Source organism: Budorcas taxicolor, chromosome 15 (assembly GCF_023091745.1).
Source record: "Budorcas taxicolor isolate Tak-1 chromosome 15, Takin1.1, whole genome shotgun sequence".
Classification (NCBI taxonomy): Eukaryota; Metazoa; Chordata; class Mammalia; order Artiodactyla; family Bovidae; genus Budorcas; species Budorcas taxicolor.
In genome coordinates, this window is record NC_068924.1 from 27531432 (window position 1) to 27547817 (window position 16386).

Here is a 16386-nt window from a genome sequence, read left to right on the forward strand (position 1 = left end):
AATAGATCTAGAAAATGAAATGGCAGCAGTAGTCCTTATTTATCATCAATTACTTTAAATGTAAACAGATTAAACTCTTCAATTAGAAGACACAGAATGACTGAATGGGAAAAAAAAGATCCAAAGATGTGCTGCCTTCAGGAGAATCATTTTAGCCTTAAAGCCATATGGACTAAGAGTAAAGGGATGGAAAAATGTTTCAAACAGATTGTAAGAACAACAACAAAGTAGGGGTAACTATACTTAAATCAGACAAAACAGACTTTAAAAGTGATAAAGAGACAAAAATCATTATATAATGATCAGGGGGCCAGTATATCAAGAAGATAAAGTAATTGGAAATATTTATGTGCCCAACACTGGAGCACATAAACACATAAAGCAAAAGTTAAGAGCTAAAAGGAGAAATAAACAGCAATACAGTAATAGTTGGGGTCTTTAATACCCCACTCTCAACAATGGATAGATCATCTAGACAGAGAATTAGCAACAGTGAATTGGAATAAGACTAGACCAAGTGAACCTAACAGATATATACAGATGTTCTACTGGACAATAGAATATACATCCTTCTCAAGTGCACATGACGATTTTCTAGGATAGGCCACGTATTAGGTCACAAAACAAGTCTCAGAAAATTCATGAAGACGGAAATCATACCAAGTATTTTCACTGACCACAACGGTATGAAACTAGAAATCAGTAAGAGGAGGAAAATGGAAAATTTACAAATACATGGAAATTTGCCAACACTCTTCTAAACAACTATGGATCAAAGAAGAAATTTAAAGGGAAATAAAGAGTACCTTGAGACAAATGAAACTAGAAACACAATGTATCAAAAACTTATGCAAGGCAACAAAAGCAATTCTAAGAAGGAAATTCATAACAATAAATGCCTACATTAAGATGCAAAAAAAAAAGAATCCAAAGAAACAACTTTATGCTTACAGTAAAGGGGGCATTGCAGAGCTGTCCAGTGAAAGGTCCATTCAAAGGTGAAACGTGCTGGCTTGGGAAGTGATGCATTCTCTATCAGGAGGTAAAGCATGTGAAGGCCAGATAATCCTTACTTATTGCAGAAGATTCAAGATTTGGGTGGAAGTCTGAACTAGGTAAACTTGAAGGCATTTCTGAATCCTGAGAGTCAATGATTCTTAGAGACACTAAAACCAAACATGGATTACACCTCCAGGGTAACACACATCTGACAGCTGTTGCCCTTTCTTCCTAGGAGTATTCCTGCCACTGCCCAGAAGATATGGATTCTAGGAGGAAGGACAGAGCCCTGATTGGTTCTCTCACCCTCATCCGGCAAACACAGTTACCCTCCCCTTTCTAAGGTCATCAGCTGCTGTTCCCCAACACTTCGCCTGCATAGGTGTGGATGAAGCAGAGATGGCTTTTGTGGAGATGTTCTTCATCTGAGTTATGGAAGGGAGGTTTCTATGGGGGGTCAAGTTCCTCCTCATCTTCTGCGTAGGTTAAGATGGTGCTTGCCATTGTAAAGGTAAGCTCTGAAATCTCAGTGACTGAACACAAGTCAGTTGTCTTGCTCATAGAAAGTCCAGTTAGCATTGGTGGGGGTGGGGTGGGGGGCACAGATCTGCATAGATGGATAGGAACCCAGGCTGACTGAGGCTCTGCCATCCATAGTAAGTGGTTTCTGCTATCCATAATAAGTGGCTTTTGAGCTCACCTTGACATCCAGTTGGAGAAAAGTGATGGGAGGCTAAGTCAGGACTGAAAATAGCATGCATCACTTCTACCACATTCCACTGGACAGAACGTAGTCTTAGGGCCCTACCCAGAAGTCAGGGAACTAGGAACTGTAGTCACCAGCAGGGCAGCCACTTCCCAGCACCTATGTAGAGTATGATTGTGTGTGTGTATAGTTGGACAAGCATGAAGCTTTGGCAGACAGCTAGCTGTCTATGATATATTCTCTTCCCCCAGGCTTCCATTTTCAGGACTCTGACAGTTTGGACACACAGCAGATAGAGAGCCTTTTGAACATTAGAAGAGATCCACTGGCCCTTTGCACCCCCAGTTCTTAGCTCAGTGGTAGGGCATAAGAAGGGTTTCAGGGTATTTGGTGAGTAAATGGATGTTTGAGTATCATTTTTCTGGCTACAAATACTTAATCAGATGTCTGGCAGAAAACCACTGGGCAGTTCTTCAAAAATTAAACACAGAATTACCATTTGATCTAGCAATTCTACTTAGTTGTATACCCAAAAGAATTGAAAGCAGGGATTTAAATAATCAGTTATACACCAATGTTCATAGCAGCAGTATTCACAGTTTACAAAAGGAAACAACTCAAGTGTCCATCAATAAGTGAAGGGGACAAAAAGTGTAATATATACACACAATGGAATATTATTTGGCCTTAAAAAGGAATGAAATTTTGATACATGCTTCGACATGGGGGAACCATGTAAACATTATGCCAATTAAAAAAAAAACAGACAAAAAGACAAACACTCTGATTCCACTTATATGTTTTTTCTGGATTAGTCACATTAATAGAAATGAACACAGAATGGTGGTTACCAGAGGCTGGGTGAAGGGAAAAGGGGAACTAGTGCTTAACAGGTATAGAGTTTTTCTTTGGGAAGATGAAAAAGTTCTGGAATTGGAGAGTGGTGATGCACAACATTGTAAGTGTATTTAATGCCACTGAACTGTACACCTAAAGATGGTTAAAATGATCCAAGAAGAAAACGGGACAATTCACAGATATGTGAAGATTAAACAACATGCTGAGCAACGAATGGGTCAATGAAGAAGTCAAATGAGAAATTAAAAAATGCCTTGAGGCAAATGAAATGGAAATATACCCAAATTTACAGAATGCAGCAAAAGCAGTCATAAGAGGGAAGTTCAGAGATAAATGCCTACCTCAAGAAATGAGAAAAATCTCAGTACAATCTAAATTTACACCTAAAGGAACTAGAAAATGAACAAATGAAGACCAAAGTTAGTGGAAGGAAGGAAATAAAGATCAAAGTAGAATGAAATAAAATAGAGACAAAAAGACAACAGAAAAGAGCTGGTTCTCTGAAAAGAAAACAAGAAAGGGCTCAAATAAATACAATCAGGAATGAATGGAGGTATTACAACTGATGCCACAGAACAGAGGATCTTAAGAGACTAATATGAACAATTACATGCCAAATTGGACAACCAAGACAAAATGGATATATTCCTAGAAACAAATACAAACTTTCAAGGCTGAATCATGGAGAAACAAAACTTGAATAGACCAATTACTAGAAAGGAGATTGAATCAGGAATTAAATGATACCACCTGAATGGTAGAAAGCAAAGAGGAACTAAATAGCCTCTTGAAGAAGGTGAAGTAGGTGCGTGAAAAAGCTGGCTTAAAACTCAACATTCAGAAAACTATGATTATGGCATCTGGTCCCATTGCTTCAAGGCATATAGGTGGGGAAAAAATGAAAACAGTGGCAGATTTTATTTTCCTGGGCTCCAAAATCACTGCAGATGGTGACTGCAGCCATGAAATTAAAAGACACTTGCCCCTTGGAAGAAAAGCTGTGACAAACCTAGACAGTGTATTAAAAAGCAGAGACATCACTTGAATGACAATGGTCTGTACAGTTAAAGTTAGGATTTTTCCAGTAGTTGTGTACAGATATGAGAGCTGAATGATAAAGAAGGCTGAGTGCTGAAGAATTGATGCTTTCAAACTGCGGTGTTGGATAAGACTCTTGAGGATCCCTTGGACAGCAAAGAGATCAAACCAGTCAATCCTAAAGAAAATCACCCATAAATATTTATGGGAAGGGCTGATGCTGGAGCTCCAATACTTTGACCACCTGATGCGAAGAGGCTGACTCATTGGAAAAGACCCTGATGCTGGGAAAGATTGAGGGCAAGAGAAGAAGGGGGTGACAGAGGATGAGACGGTTGGATGGCATCACCAATTCAATGGACATGAGTTTGAGCAAACCCTAGGAGATACCGAAGGACAGGGAAGCCTGGCATGATGCAGTCCATGGAGTCACAAAGAGTTGGACATGACTTAGCGACTGAACAATAACAACAAACTAAAGTCCAGGACCAGATAGTTCACTGGTGAATTCTACTGAACATTCTTGTATCAATTAATACCAATCCTTCTCAAAATCTTCCAAAAAATAGAAAAGAAGGGAACAATTCCAAACTCATTGTTAGGCCAGCTTTACCCCACTACCAAAACCAGGTGAGTACACCACAAGAAAATTACAGGGCAAAACTCCTGATGAATATAGATGCAAAAATCCAACAAAGTATTAGCAAAATAATTCAACAATACATTGAAAGAATCCTAAATCACAATCAAGTGAGATTTATTCCAGGGATTCAAGGATGGTTCAACATCTGCAAATCAGTCAACATTATACACCACATTAACACAGTAAATTCTTGGGCTTCCCTTGTGGCTCAGCTGGTAAAGAATCTGCCTGAAATGCGGGAGACCTGGGCTCGATCCCTGGGTTGGGAAGATCCCCTGGAGAAGGGAAAGGCTACCCACTTCAGTATTCTGGCCTGGAGAATTCCATGGACTGTATAGTCCATGGGGCTGCAAAGAGTCAGACACGACTGAGCAACTTTCACTTTAACACATTAAAGGATAAGAGTCATATGATCATCAATAGATGCAGGAAAAGCATGTGACAAAATCCAACATTCATTTATGACAAAAATTCTCAGTAAAGTGGGTATGCAGGGAATATACCACAACACAGTAAAAGCCATATATGACAAACCCACAGTTAACAAAATGGTGATAAGTTTAAAGCTTTTCCTCTAAGATGAGGAACAAGACAAGGATGCCCATTCTCTCCACTTTTATTCAATGTAGTGTGGAAGTCCTATGCAGAGCAATTAGGCAAGAAAAAGAAATAAAAGGCACCCAAATTGGAAAGGAAGAAGTAAACTGTCCTTCTTTGTAGATGAGATGGTATCATATATAGGAAACCCTAAAGACTACCGAAATAAAACCTGTTAGAATAAACAATTCAGTAAAGTTTCAGGATATAATCAATATACACAATCTGTTATGTTTACATACACTATTAACAAACTATCAGAAAGAGAAATTAGGAGACAGCCTCATTTACAATTGCATCAAAAAGAATAAAATACCTAGGAATAAATTTAACCAAGGAGGGGAAAGACCTGTACTCTGGAAACTACAAGACACTGATGAAAGAAACTGAAGACATAAATGGAAAGATATTCTATTTGGAATATGGATTGCAAGAATACTGTTAAAATGTTAATACTATCCAAAGAGACTTAAAGATTTAATGTAATCCCTATCAAAATTCCAGTAGCATTTTTTCACAGAAATAGATCAACCAACCCTAAAATTTGTGTAGAATCACAAAAGATACCAAAGAGTCAAATCAATCTTGAAAAATAAGGACAAAGCTGGAGACAACACCCTCCCTGATGTCAAGCTATATTTCAAAGCTATAGTAATAAAAACAGAATGGCATAAAAATAGACACATGGATCACTGGGCCAGAATAGAGAGCCCAGAAATAAACCCACACAGACATGCTCAATTAATTTATGACAATGGCACCAAGAACACATGATGCCGGGAGCCAGCGTGAGGAACCCTGCCCATGGCAAAGGTCATGAGGAAGGAGGCTTGGCATACACAAAGGCGTGATCAAGCCTCAGGAAACCCCTGTTCCTGAGCATCTACCCCCAAAACCAGAGTCTATCTACTTTACTGTTTCGTGCTCTCGCCTACACTTCTGACTTTATGGGGGGCTGTTCCCCACTGGTTCTCTCGGAGGAGGAGTAAACGTGCAGCTCCAAGTCAATAAAAATTCCTGGGCGTGACAAGAGTGTTTCAACTTACAAACTCCTCTGAAGGTTATCTAGCATGCCTGTATAGGTTCTTGCGGCCACATGTGATTGTTTACAGCCTCCCAACCTGAGAGGCACGAGATGTTTTAGACTTACTAAAGGCAAATTCTTTTGGGAAATTGTCAGTATAGTGGGTTGGTTAGGAATTATATCCGTGAAGGGTTTTTCATTTGTTGTGCCAATAACTGTTGCTAATTCCCTGCCCTGGGTGGGACAAGGGTATCTCAAGTCAAACCTCTCTGCTGGCAAACTAGCTTGTGTGACAGGATTATCCATACTCCTGCCACTATGCACATGATTGTTTACTACCTCTCAACCATAAACAGCACAGAGTTTTAGAGTATTTTGAGAGTCTTAATTAGCATAGGGCTTTTCTCATTGTTGAGTCCATGATTGCCGCCAGGCCTCCATATCCTTAGGCACCTGGGGATATATTAATCAATGTATTTGGAATATAGAAAAGGAAATATAGTAGTTTTTAAGGTTAACAATACTAGACTTTTTGAGTTAATGAATTTTCTCTTTTGTAATAGATCACTGTACTTTGTTATAAATCACTGTGTCCTTGCTATGTAAAAATGTAACTTTATCACTATCTTAAGACTAAATAGATCTTAAGGGGAGCATTGGTGAAAGGATTTTCATTTGTTGGGCTGATGTTTGCTGCTAAATCTCCATATTCCCTGCCCTTATAATGAATATAACTAGCATATAGGAGAAATAAGTATTAACCTTTAAGATTAATCATGTTAACCTTGGGTTAAATAAATTCCTTTCTTGATTGTAACTCACTACACCCTCACCCTATAGGAATGCAACTTTATTCAGAGGGTGGTGCCTGGTTTAAGAAAAAACACCCTTGGAAAAAATAAGTTTTTTGGTTATCAGAAAGAAAGGGTCATAAAATGTCAGCAGGCCTCATGGCCATAAGATGATGTAAAACCCCTAAGATCTTTTTTTATGTAAAGCACCTGATTTTGATAAAGGTCAGGATTGCTGACCCCTGCGTGACTCTGTATTCATCCCTATGTGTAACAAAAGGTATATAAGCAAACCCAAAAATAAAGAAATCGGATCAGTTCCCGGAAAGACTGATTCCCCCATGTCGTTCTTTCTCGCTCCCCATTTTTCTGGCTGAATTCCCATCTGGAGTGTGGGTGCTCACCATGTCTACTTACTTGTCCCGGCTTTCAAGCCCATGCCAGGAGGAGCCCAAGGAGGGGCACCTTCCAATATTCAAGTGGCACCGGTGGCCCAATGTAGATGGTGCAAATTCCTTGTCTTGGAATTTTATTGGTATCCCACGTAAACCAAGTTATTCAGCCTCTTTTTCTCTCCTACTATTTTCTGGCCAAATTCCCATCTGGTTCATGGGTACCCACCAAGCCTGCTAATTTTGCCTGGGCTTCTAAGATCAGACCAGGGGTGGGGGGCCTCAGTGCCTCCTCTCCTTCAGGAGAACGGGAAGACGCCTGTGGCCTACGTAGGTGGTGATTGGTATTCCATGTAAACCAAGTTATTTGGCCTCTTTTTCTCTGCTAATTTTCGAATCCCTCTCTATCTGTAATTAAATAAGTTATTTCCAAGGACGCTGACTCCGTCCCCACCTTCGAATCACCCTGGATCCATTGGGGCTGGACCCCGGCAATGGGGAAATGACAGTCTCATAAATAAATGTTGGGAAAACTGGACAGCCATATGCAACAGAATGAACCTTGACCACTGTCTTACACCATACACAAAAAATTAACTCAAAATGAGTTAGAGACTTAAATGGAAGACTTGAAATCATAAAACTCCTACAAGAAAGCATAGGCAGCAAGCTCCTTGATTTCATTTTTGGTGATAATTTTTTTGGATCTGACTTCAAAGGGAAGGCAATAAAAGCAAAAATTAAAAAGCGGGATTGTGTTGTTGTTCAGTCGCTCAGTCGTGTCCAACTCTTTGTGACCCCATGGAGTGCAGCACACCAGGCTTCCCTGTCCTTCACCATCTCCTGGAGCTTGCTCAAACTCATGTCCATTGAGTCCATAATGCCATCCAACCATCTCATCCTCTGTCATCGTCCCCTTCTCCTCCTTTCTTCAACTTTTTCCAACTTCAGGGCTTTTCTGATTATATCAAACTAAAAAGTGGGATTACATCAAAGTAAAATGTTGCTACACAGCAAAGGGAACCTTAACAGAATGAAAAGGCAACCTACTAAATGGGAGAAAATATTTGCAAATCATATATCTGGTAAGGGGTTAATATCCAAAATAGAGAACTCATACATATTGAATGAAAAAATCTGATTTAAAATGGGTTAGATTCAATGCTATGTGGCAGGATGGGAGTTTGAAGGAGAATGGATACATGTATATGCATGGCTGAGTCGCTTTGATGTCCACTTGGAACTATTACATTGTTAATCATCTATACTCTAATATAAAATAAAGTTTTAAAAAATGGGCAGGAAAATCTGAATATTTTTCTAAAGAACACACACAGATGGCCAGCAGGTACATGAAAATATGCTCAGCATCATTAATGAGAAATAAAAATAAAAATCACAATAAGATAGCACAGCACACTCATCAGAATGGCTATTATCAAAAAGAAATAACAAATGTTGTAAGGATATGGAGAAAAGTATACTCTTGTACACTGTTAATGGGACTCTAAATTGGTATAGCCACTATGGAAAACAGTACAGAGTTTCCTCAAAAAAATTAAAAACTGAACTATCACACAATCCAACAAGTCTACCTCTATGTGTTTATCCAAAGAAAATGGAAAACACTAACTTGAAAATATATCTACATCCCCATGCTCCTTGTAGCATCATTTACAGTAGCCAGGACATGGAAGCAACCTAAGTGTCCACTAATGCTAAATAAAGGAGATGCAACATACACAGTGGAATACTATTCACTATCATAGAAAGCATAGAATCTTGCCATTTGTGATGATATGAATGCATCTTGAGGACATTACGTGAAATAAGTCAGAGAAGGACAAATACTCTATGGTATCACTTATACATGGACTATTAAAGCAACAACAGCAAAACCCTAAAACTCTAAGCTCATACAGACAACAGGATAATGGTTGCCAGAGGTGGGGCTTGGGGAGGTGGTGGTGGAGTGGGCTAAATGGATGGAAGGGGGTCAAAAAGGTATAAACTTCAGTTATAAAATAAGTAAGGCATGGGGATATAACATACAGCATGGTAACTATAGCTAATAATACTGTATTGAAAGCTGAGAGAGTAGATCTTAAAAGTCACAAGAAAAAAATCTGGTAACTCTGTATATTGAGACACATATTAACTAGACATATTGTGGTGATCATTTCAGTGTATACAAATATCAAATCATATACATACAATATTATATGTCAACTATACCACAATAAAAATTAATATACTCTTCATTTTAAAAAGTTAAGTATGGAATTACCATTTGATCCAGCAGTTCCACTCCTAGTTATCTACCTAGAAGAACTGAAAGCAGGGAGCCGAACAAGTACTTATATACCAGTGCTTACAGCAGCAGTATTTACAAACAAAAGGAAACAACCCAAGTGTCCATCAAGAAGTGAATGGGATAAAAGTGTGTTATACACATGCAATGGTATATTATTCAGTCTTAAAAATGAATGACTTTCTTTTTGGCCGCTCTGCACAGCATGAAGAACTTCCCTAACTAGGGATCAAACCTGTGCTCCTCTGCAGTGGAAGCATGGAGTCTTAACCACTACACTGCCAAGGAAGTCCAAAAGAAATGAAATTGTGATAACGTGTTACAACATGGATGAACCTTGAAAACGTGATGAGTGAGATAAGCCGGTTGAAAGGACAAATGCTATGTGATGCCGCTGACATGAGGTATCCAGAGTAGTCAAGTTATTAATATTAGAAAGTAGAATGGTGGTTGCCAGGGGCTGGGGGAGGGGAAAATGAGGAATTCGTGTTTAATAGGTACAGAGTTTTTGTTTGGGAAGATGAAAAAAGTTCTGGAAATGAATAATGGTGATGGTTACACTGCAAGGTGAATATACTTAACGCTACTGAATTGTGCACTTAAAAATGGCTTAAAATGTTAAGGAAACAATCTCATTTACCACTGCATCAAAAAGAATAAAATATCTACCAATAAATCTACCTAAGGAGGCAAGAGGCCTGTAGTCTGAAAAAGTATAAGACGCTGATAAAGGAACTAGAAGAAAACAGAAGACAACATATACCATGTTCTTGAACTGGAAGAAAAAACATTGTCAAAATATACTACCCAAGGCAAGCTACACATTTAGTGAAATTCCTACCCAGTTACCAATGGCATTTTTCACAGAACTAGAATAAAACATTTTAAAATTTGTATGGAAACTCAAAAGACCCTGAATAGCCAAAGCAATTCTGAGAAAGAAAAATGGAGCTGGGGGAATCAGGCTCCCTGACATTAGACTATATTACAAAGCTACAGTAATCAAAACAGTATGATATTGGCATAAATCAGAAATATAGATCAATGGAACAAGGTAGAAAGTCCAGAAATAAACCCACACATCTATGGTTAATTAATTATGACATAGGAGGCAAGACGCAATCTTTTCTCTGGAGAAAAGGCAATCTCTTCAATAAGTGGTGCTGGGAAAACTGAAAAATTACATGTGAAAGAATGAAAATTAGAACACCCTCTAACACCATACACAAAAATAAACCCAAAATGGATTAAAGACTTAAATGTAAGATCAGATACTACAAAACTCTTACAGGAAAACATAGGAAGAACACTTCTGACTAAATCATAGCAAAGTCTTCAGATCCACCTTCTAATGAGAATAAAAACAAAAATAAACAAAGAGGAGCTAATTAAACTTAGAAGCTTCTGCACAGCAAAGGAAACCACAAACAAAAAGACAATCCATAGAATAGGAGAAAATACTTGCAAATGAAACGACTGACAAAGGATTGATCTCCAAAATATATGAACAGTTCATGTGGCTCAATATTAAAAAAAAAACAACCCGATCAAAAAATGGGCAGAAGACCCAAGTAGACATTTCTCCAAAGACGACATATAGATGGTCAAAAAAAACATGAAAAGATGCTCAACATCACTAAATATTAGAGAAACACAAATTAAAACTACAATAAGGTTATCACCTCACACTGATCAGAATGGTCATCAGAAAGTCAAGGTACAATAAATGCTGGGGCAGGTGTGCAGAAAGGGGAGCCCACCCACACTATTGGTGGGAATATAAATTGACAGTCACTAAGGAGAACAGTATGGAGGTTCCTTAAAAAATAGAGCTACCATGTGATCCAGCAATCCCACTCTTGGGCATATATCCAGAGAAAAGCAAAATCTGAAAGGATACATGCATCCCAGTGTTCACTGCAGCACTATTGGCAAGAGCCAAGACACAGAAGCAACCTAAATGTCCATCGTCAGAGGACATATACGCAATGGAATATTACTCAGTCACAAGCAAGAAGGAAACACTGCCACTTGCAGAAACATGGGTGGACCTAGAGATTATTATACTAAGTGACATCGAAAACAAACATGAGATCACCTGTATGTGGAATAAAAAAATGACACAAGTGAACTTATTTACAAAACAGGAACAGATTCACAGACTTTGAAAACAAACTTCTGGTTACCAAAGAGAAAAGGTAGGTGGAGGGATAAATTAGGAGTCTGGGATTAAAATATGCACACCACTATATATAAAATAATCAACGAGGACCTACTGTAGAACACTTCCCTCATAGCTCAGTTGGAATAGGCCTGCAATGCACGACACCCGGGTTCGATTCCTGGGATAGGAAGATCCCCTGGCGGAGGAAATGGCAACCCACTCCAGTATTCTTGCCTGGAGAATCCCAGGGACGGGGGAGCCTGGTGGGCTGCCGTCTCTGGGGTCGCACAGAGTTGGACACAACTGAAGTGACTTAGCAGCAGCATGTGGGAAAATAATCTAAAAAAGGATGAATGTGTGTACATCTGAATCACTTTGCTGTTCACCTGAAACACAACATTGTAAATCAACTATAATATAAAATAAAATTAAAAAAATTAAAAATGGTTTAAATGGTAAATGTTAGGTTGTATCTTTTTCCACACGTACAAAAAATACAAATGCCTGGGTTGCATGTCCACAAATTGTGATTCAGTTGGAATTGGTGAATTCTGGGTTGCTTGTTTTTTCTTTTTAACAAGCTTCTCAGGTGAATCTGATGTGCAACTAAGACCCACAGGTCTAGCTCTGGTTTTTAGCAGAAGGGAGAGAGCAGGGGCATGCTCCCTCAGAAGCCCTTCTAGAGAAGGGCTTTTTGAATTCTAGGGCACATATGAATCCTCTAGGGATTTTGCTAAACTGTATTCTCATCCAGTGGTTCAAGGGCGGGGCCTGAGATTTCACATTTCTAACAAGCTCTTAGGTGATGCTGCTGGTCCGTGGACCACAATTTGAGTATCTAGATTCTAGAGACACATGGTAGCCTTATCTGTGGTAGACATCATGGAGATCTGAAAAGGAACTAGAAATATTTAAGACAGCTGCTCCAGACAGAGTTCAGTGATGTGGAGCTGGGGATGTGTGAGCAGGGGGTGATCTGATGAATGAACTAGCTCCTGCGTACCCATCCTACCAGGCAACCTTGCGGTTTAGCTGAAAAACCCATCAAAGGTAGAAATAATCAACTTACAAAATTGTGTGGATTTTGCCCAAGTCTGTCTGAATTTCCAGGACTTGTGTTTCTTAGTAAGCGGCCCAACTCCACTGAGCACAAGTGAAGCTGGCTCGTGCTTCATTGTCTCATGCCTCTTCAAGTCCTTTTACTCCTACATGGTCCACCCTGGTCCCAGGCCTTCCCCAACAGACCCCCCAGAGCCAAATCTCTCCCCTCCTATTACTGTCCCCTGCCAGAGTCAGTCCATCAGAGATGCCCCTTCACTCCCACACACCCGGTGTGATGTATTGGTTCTCTTCTCTGAATGACTCATGAACAGTTCCACAGTGGCCATCTTCCTGCGAGTAAGTCCAGCTGGGTCCCCTGGACCTGGCGGACTGTTCACCGGGCATCATCCTCAGCGCAGAACTGAAACTCAGTCTCTGAACAGTGGAACACAGGGCAGGGTGGCTCACTGGTTAAGGATTCAGCTCTTGAGTTTGAACCTCATCTCCATCTTTTCCTGCTCCTCTGACTTTGGATAACTTACTCAGCCCTCCAGGGCTCCAGCTTTCTCGCCTGCCCGGTGGAGATCGTGATGCTTACTTCCCTAACCTGCCGTGAATTTACATTAGCCAGTCCTCAGCGAGAATTCGGGGCTTGATCACTGTGCCTACAGTTTGGGAGGTGACCGGCAGATGGCATGTGCAGCCCTGGTAGGCAGCCCTGTCCTCCAGTCACGCAAGGAGCCTGGAGGGCCTTTTCTCACAAATGCTGACATCAGCTGGTTCCCCCATCCCCTGGTGGATCCTGCGGGCCTGAAACAGAGTCTCCCCAAGGGTCTAGAAGTCACCCAGGAACACATAACCTTTGCCTTCTCCCCTCTTTCATGCCAACAGCATGAGCTACCTGACATGTAGCTACCCAGGGCTGGAGTTCCTGTGTCTGCACTTGCGAGAGCTCAGGAAATGTTTGAGGAATGAGCTGTTTTTTGGAAAGCGCTTCTATTCAAGGTCATGCATCCCAGGGGAGGCTCTCTGGTGGCCCAGACTGACGGATACTACTCCTAACCTGCACAAACCTTCCTTTCCTCCCTCCCCACCCACCCCTGGGGTCCCCTTCCCACTTCCTCCTCTGGAGGGAAGGGCAGTGGGACCAGCAGGGCCCAGACTCACCTTCCTTCCAGATTCGGGGTCCACAAGTCAGCCATACTTGGGGTGCTGAGTGCAGGACCTTCCTGTGCACTTCTGAGGGGCCCTTCCTTCTCACCCAGGGGGCCGGGCCACCACGGAGGGAGACTTCCGGAGGCTTTGGCGTCTCCTGGGTCTACGCCCTCCCCTCGCCTATCCAAACTCTTCCGTACTCTGGCCCAGCTTACATGCTCTTTGACCCTCTCGCGAGAACTGGCTTCCCTGCGCGTCTGCACGTGGGCGTGATTGCTTCCACCTGAATCTAACTCTGCGTGACTCCTCTGACATTAGGTGTGCCGCCTGGTATGCTCACTGGCCTCATTCTCTCTGGCTGAACCCTGTTCCCCTCCTTGTGAGCCCTTTTCACCTCTCGGATCTCTGATGACCTCACTTCTCCCTTTGGGCTCATCTTGCCCTAACAAGAGTTAGCTGAGAATTTCAAGCTTTGGCTGGTCCCTGCCAGGATAACACAATCTCTCCCTCCCAGTTTAGAGGCACCGTTTACACAACTTAACAGCCCACTAGCTGTTAGAGTAGCTTTGTTCACCTGGCTACATTGCATTCTCCCAAAGGGCGGAAGCCAGTAAATACAGCCCCCTATCCCCATATCGGTTCCCCAGTGTTCTCACCGAGGTTGCCTCATTTTACCGACAAGTGACCTGTGGTTCAGAGAGGTTTAGGAAACCAAAGACACACAGCTGGTCCCTTGTAGGGCCCAGCACAGAACAGAGAATGGAACAGGTGCCCAAGGAGGCAGCTTGGCTAATGGAAAGCCTTTTAAAAAGTTTAACGTGCTGAGCTTAAGCTGGGTTTCTTAAAGTCTCTCCCCCTAGAGACCGACAGCCGGTAGAGGGGCCTCTTGTCCCTGCCTCCTCACTGACCCTTGCCAGATGGGAAAAAAGCCACCGCATAGAAACATAACCTTTATTGCACACGGCGCTGGGTCTTTTTTCATAGAAAAAGGTATTAACACATAAGCATCTGCAAATTGAAGCAACTCCTGGTTTTTTTTTGGAACAGTAAAATCGCATGCAGTGTCTCTGAGTTGGGATCTTGGTCTTTGTCAAAACCACCTAGATCGGAGGGAGGGTGAGTAGGAGGGAAAAACTGCTGAGTCTTTGTGCCTCTGTCTCAAAATAAGGTGAGAGAAATATATAGATATATAGCTCATCGCTGTGCTCCTATCTCTCTATATAGGTATATATCTCTCCACACAGATTTTGTGGGGTGGGGGGATTTGACGTGTACTGTCAAATTCTTTGTGCCCTGGCTTCATGGAGAAGAAAATAGTTTGATTTGTACAAAAGAGTTCTATGTACAGGCGTTCATGACTCGGGGGGTTGTTTTTTCCTTGTTGGTGGGTTTTTGTCAGTTTGATATAAATAATGCAGGAAATCAGCCAAGTTGTTGTGTGAGGGCCGGAGGTGCAGACAGGTCCAGGCTCGTGGCTGCCCTTCCGGCTGCGCCCCTACACCAGGGTGTAGGACTTGGAGTAGGCCCCGGCCCCCTGCTTCTGAGACCTCCCCACCCCCGACGTGCTCATCTCGAGAAGTGAGTCCCTGGAGCCCCCCATTTTGGTGTGTGGGCCCCCGGCCCGCGGAGGCTCGGTGCTGGGGGCCGGAGGGGCGGTGCTGGGGGGCGCCGGGGGCTCGGCGGGGGTGGGACCGGGGGCTGCGGGGGCCGGGCCGGCGGGGGGTGCCGGCATGGCCAGAGTCCTCTGAGGTAAGGTGGCGGTGGAGGCGGCCGTGGGGGCCCCGGGGTGCGGAAGGCCCAGGGGCTTGCTGGCAGGGTCCAGGGTCAGGTGGCGAGCCTGGGGGTGGTAGGTTCGAGTCACGTTCCTGATGGAGGCCTCGCGGGGCGGGACCACGGGGCAGGGCTCACGCCCCTCTGCCTTTCGGAAGAAGGCCTCCGACTTGGCGTACAGGGGCAGGTTACAGTAGTCACCTGGAAGGGAGGAAGTGCGCTGTGTCAGCGGCAGACGCCTCTTGGAAGCAGCCTGTTCCCCCACCCCCAGCCCTCAGTCAGTCCCTCCACCCATGGGCAGTAACCAGTCAAGGAAAGATCAGTCACTTGGCCTCTCTGAGCCTTGGTTTCCTCATCTGTGAAATGGGGATAATCTCATTTCCCTACAGTAATTCTGTGAGGAGGGAATGAGACAAAGTAGGGAAAAGGCTCTTTATTGGAATTAACCAGAAAAATCGCTCCATGAAGGCCATGCACCACCATCCACGGAATCCAGAAACAGCTATCAATCAGTCAGTCCTGCCCATGTTGGGGCCGGGTGAGGTTTCCAGTGTTGAGTCAAATTTCCTGTGTTGGGCCTCCCTGGTGTCTCGGATGGTAAAGAATCTGCCTGCAGTGCAGAAGATCCAGGTTCAATCCCTGGGTCGGGAGGATCCCCTGGAGAAGGAAATGGCAACCCATTCCAGTATTCTTGCCTGGAGAATTCCATGGACAGAGGAGCCTGGATAGCTATAGTCAGTCCATGGGGGTCACAAAGAGTTGGACACAACTGAGCGACTAACACACAGGGAAAAGGCTGCAATACAGGGGCACAGTGTTGCTCAACAGATTGATCCCTATTGTTAATTGTTCACTATAACTGATCAGCTTCAGCTGCGGGTGGGCTCATTTGTTAAA

At 42.6% G+C, this 16386-nt stretch overlaps 1 protein-coding gene across 1 annotated transcript in view; it reads right to left on the minus strand.

Annotated features, from left to right (window-relative positions):
• Nucleotides 1-15214: 15214 nt before the first annotated feature.
• The window catches only part of DSCAML1 (DS cell adhesion molecule like 1), a 363699-nt gene continuing 362527 nt past the window's right edge, over nt 15215-16386 (minus strand). The window contains exon 33 of the mRNA XM_052652772.1: nt 15215-15690. Coding sequence (XP_052508732.1) covers nt 15215-15690 — 476 coding nt within the window. The remainder of the gene's footprint in view (nt 15691-16386) is intronic.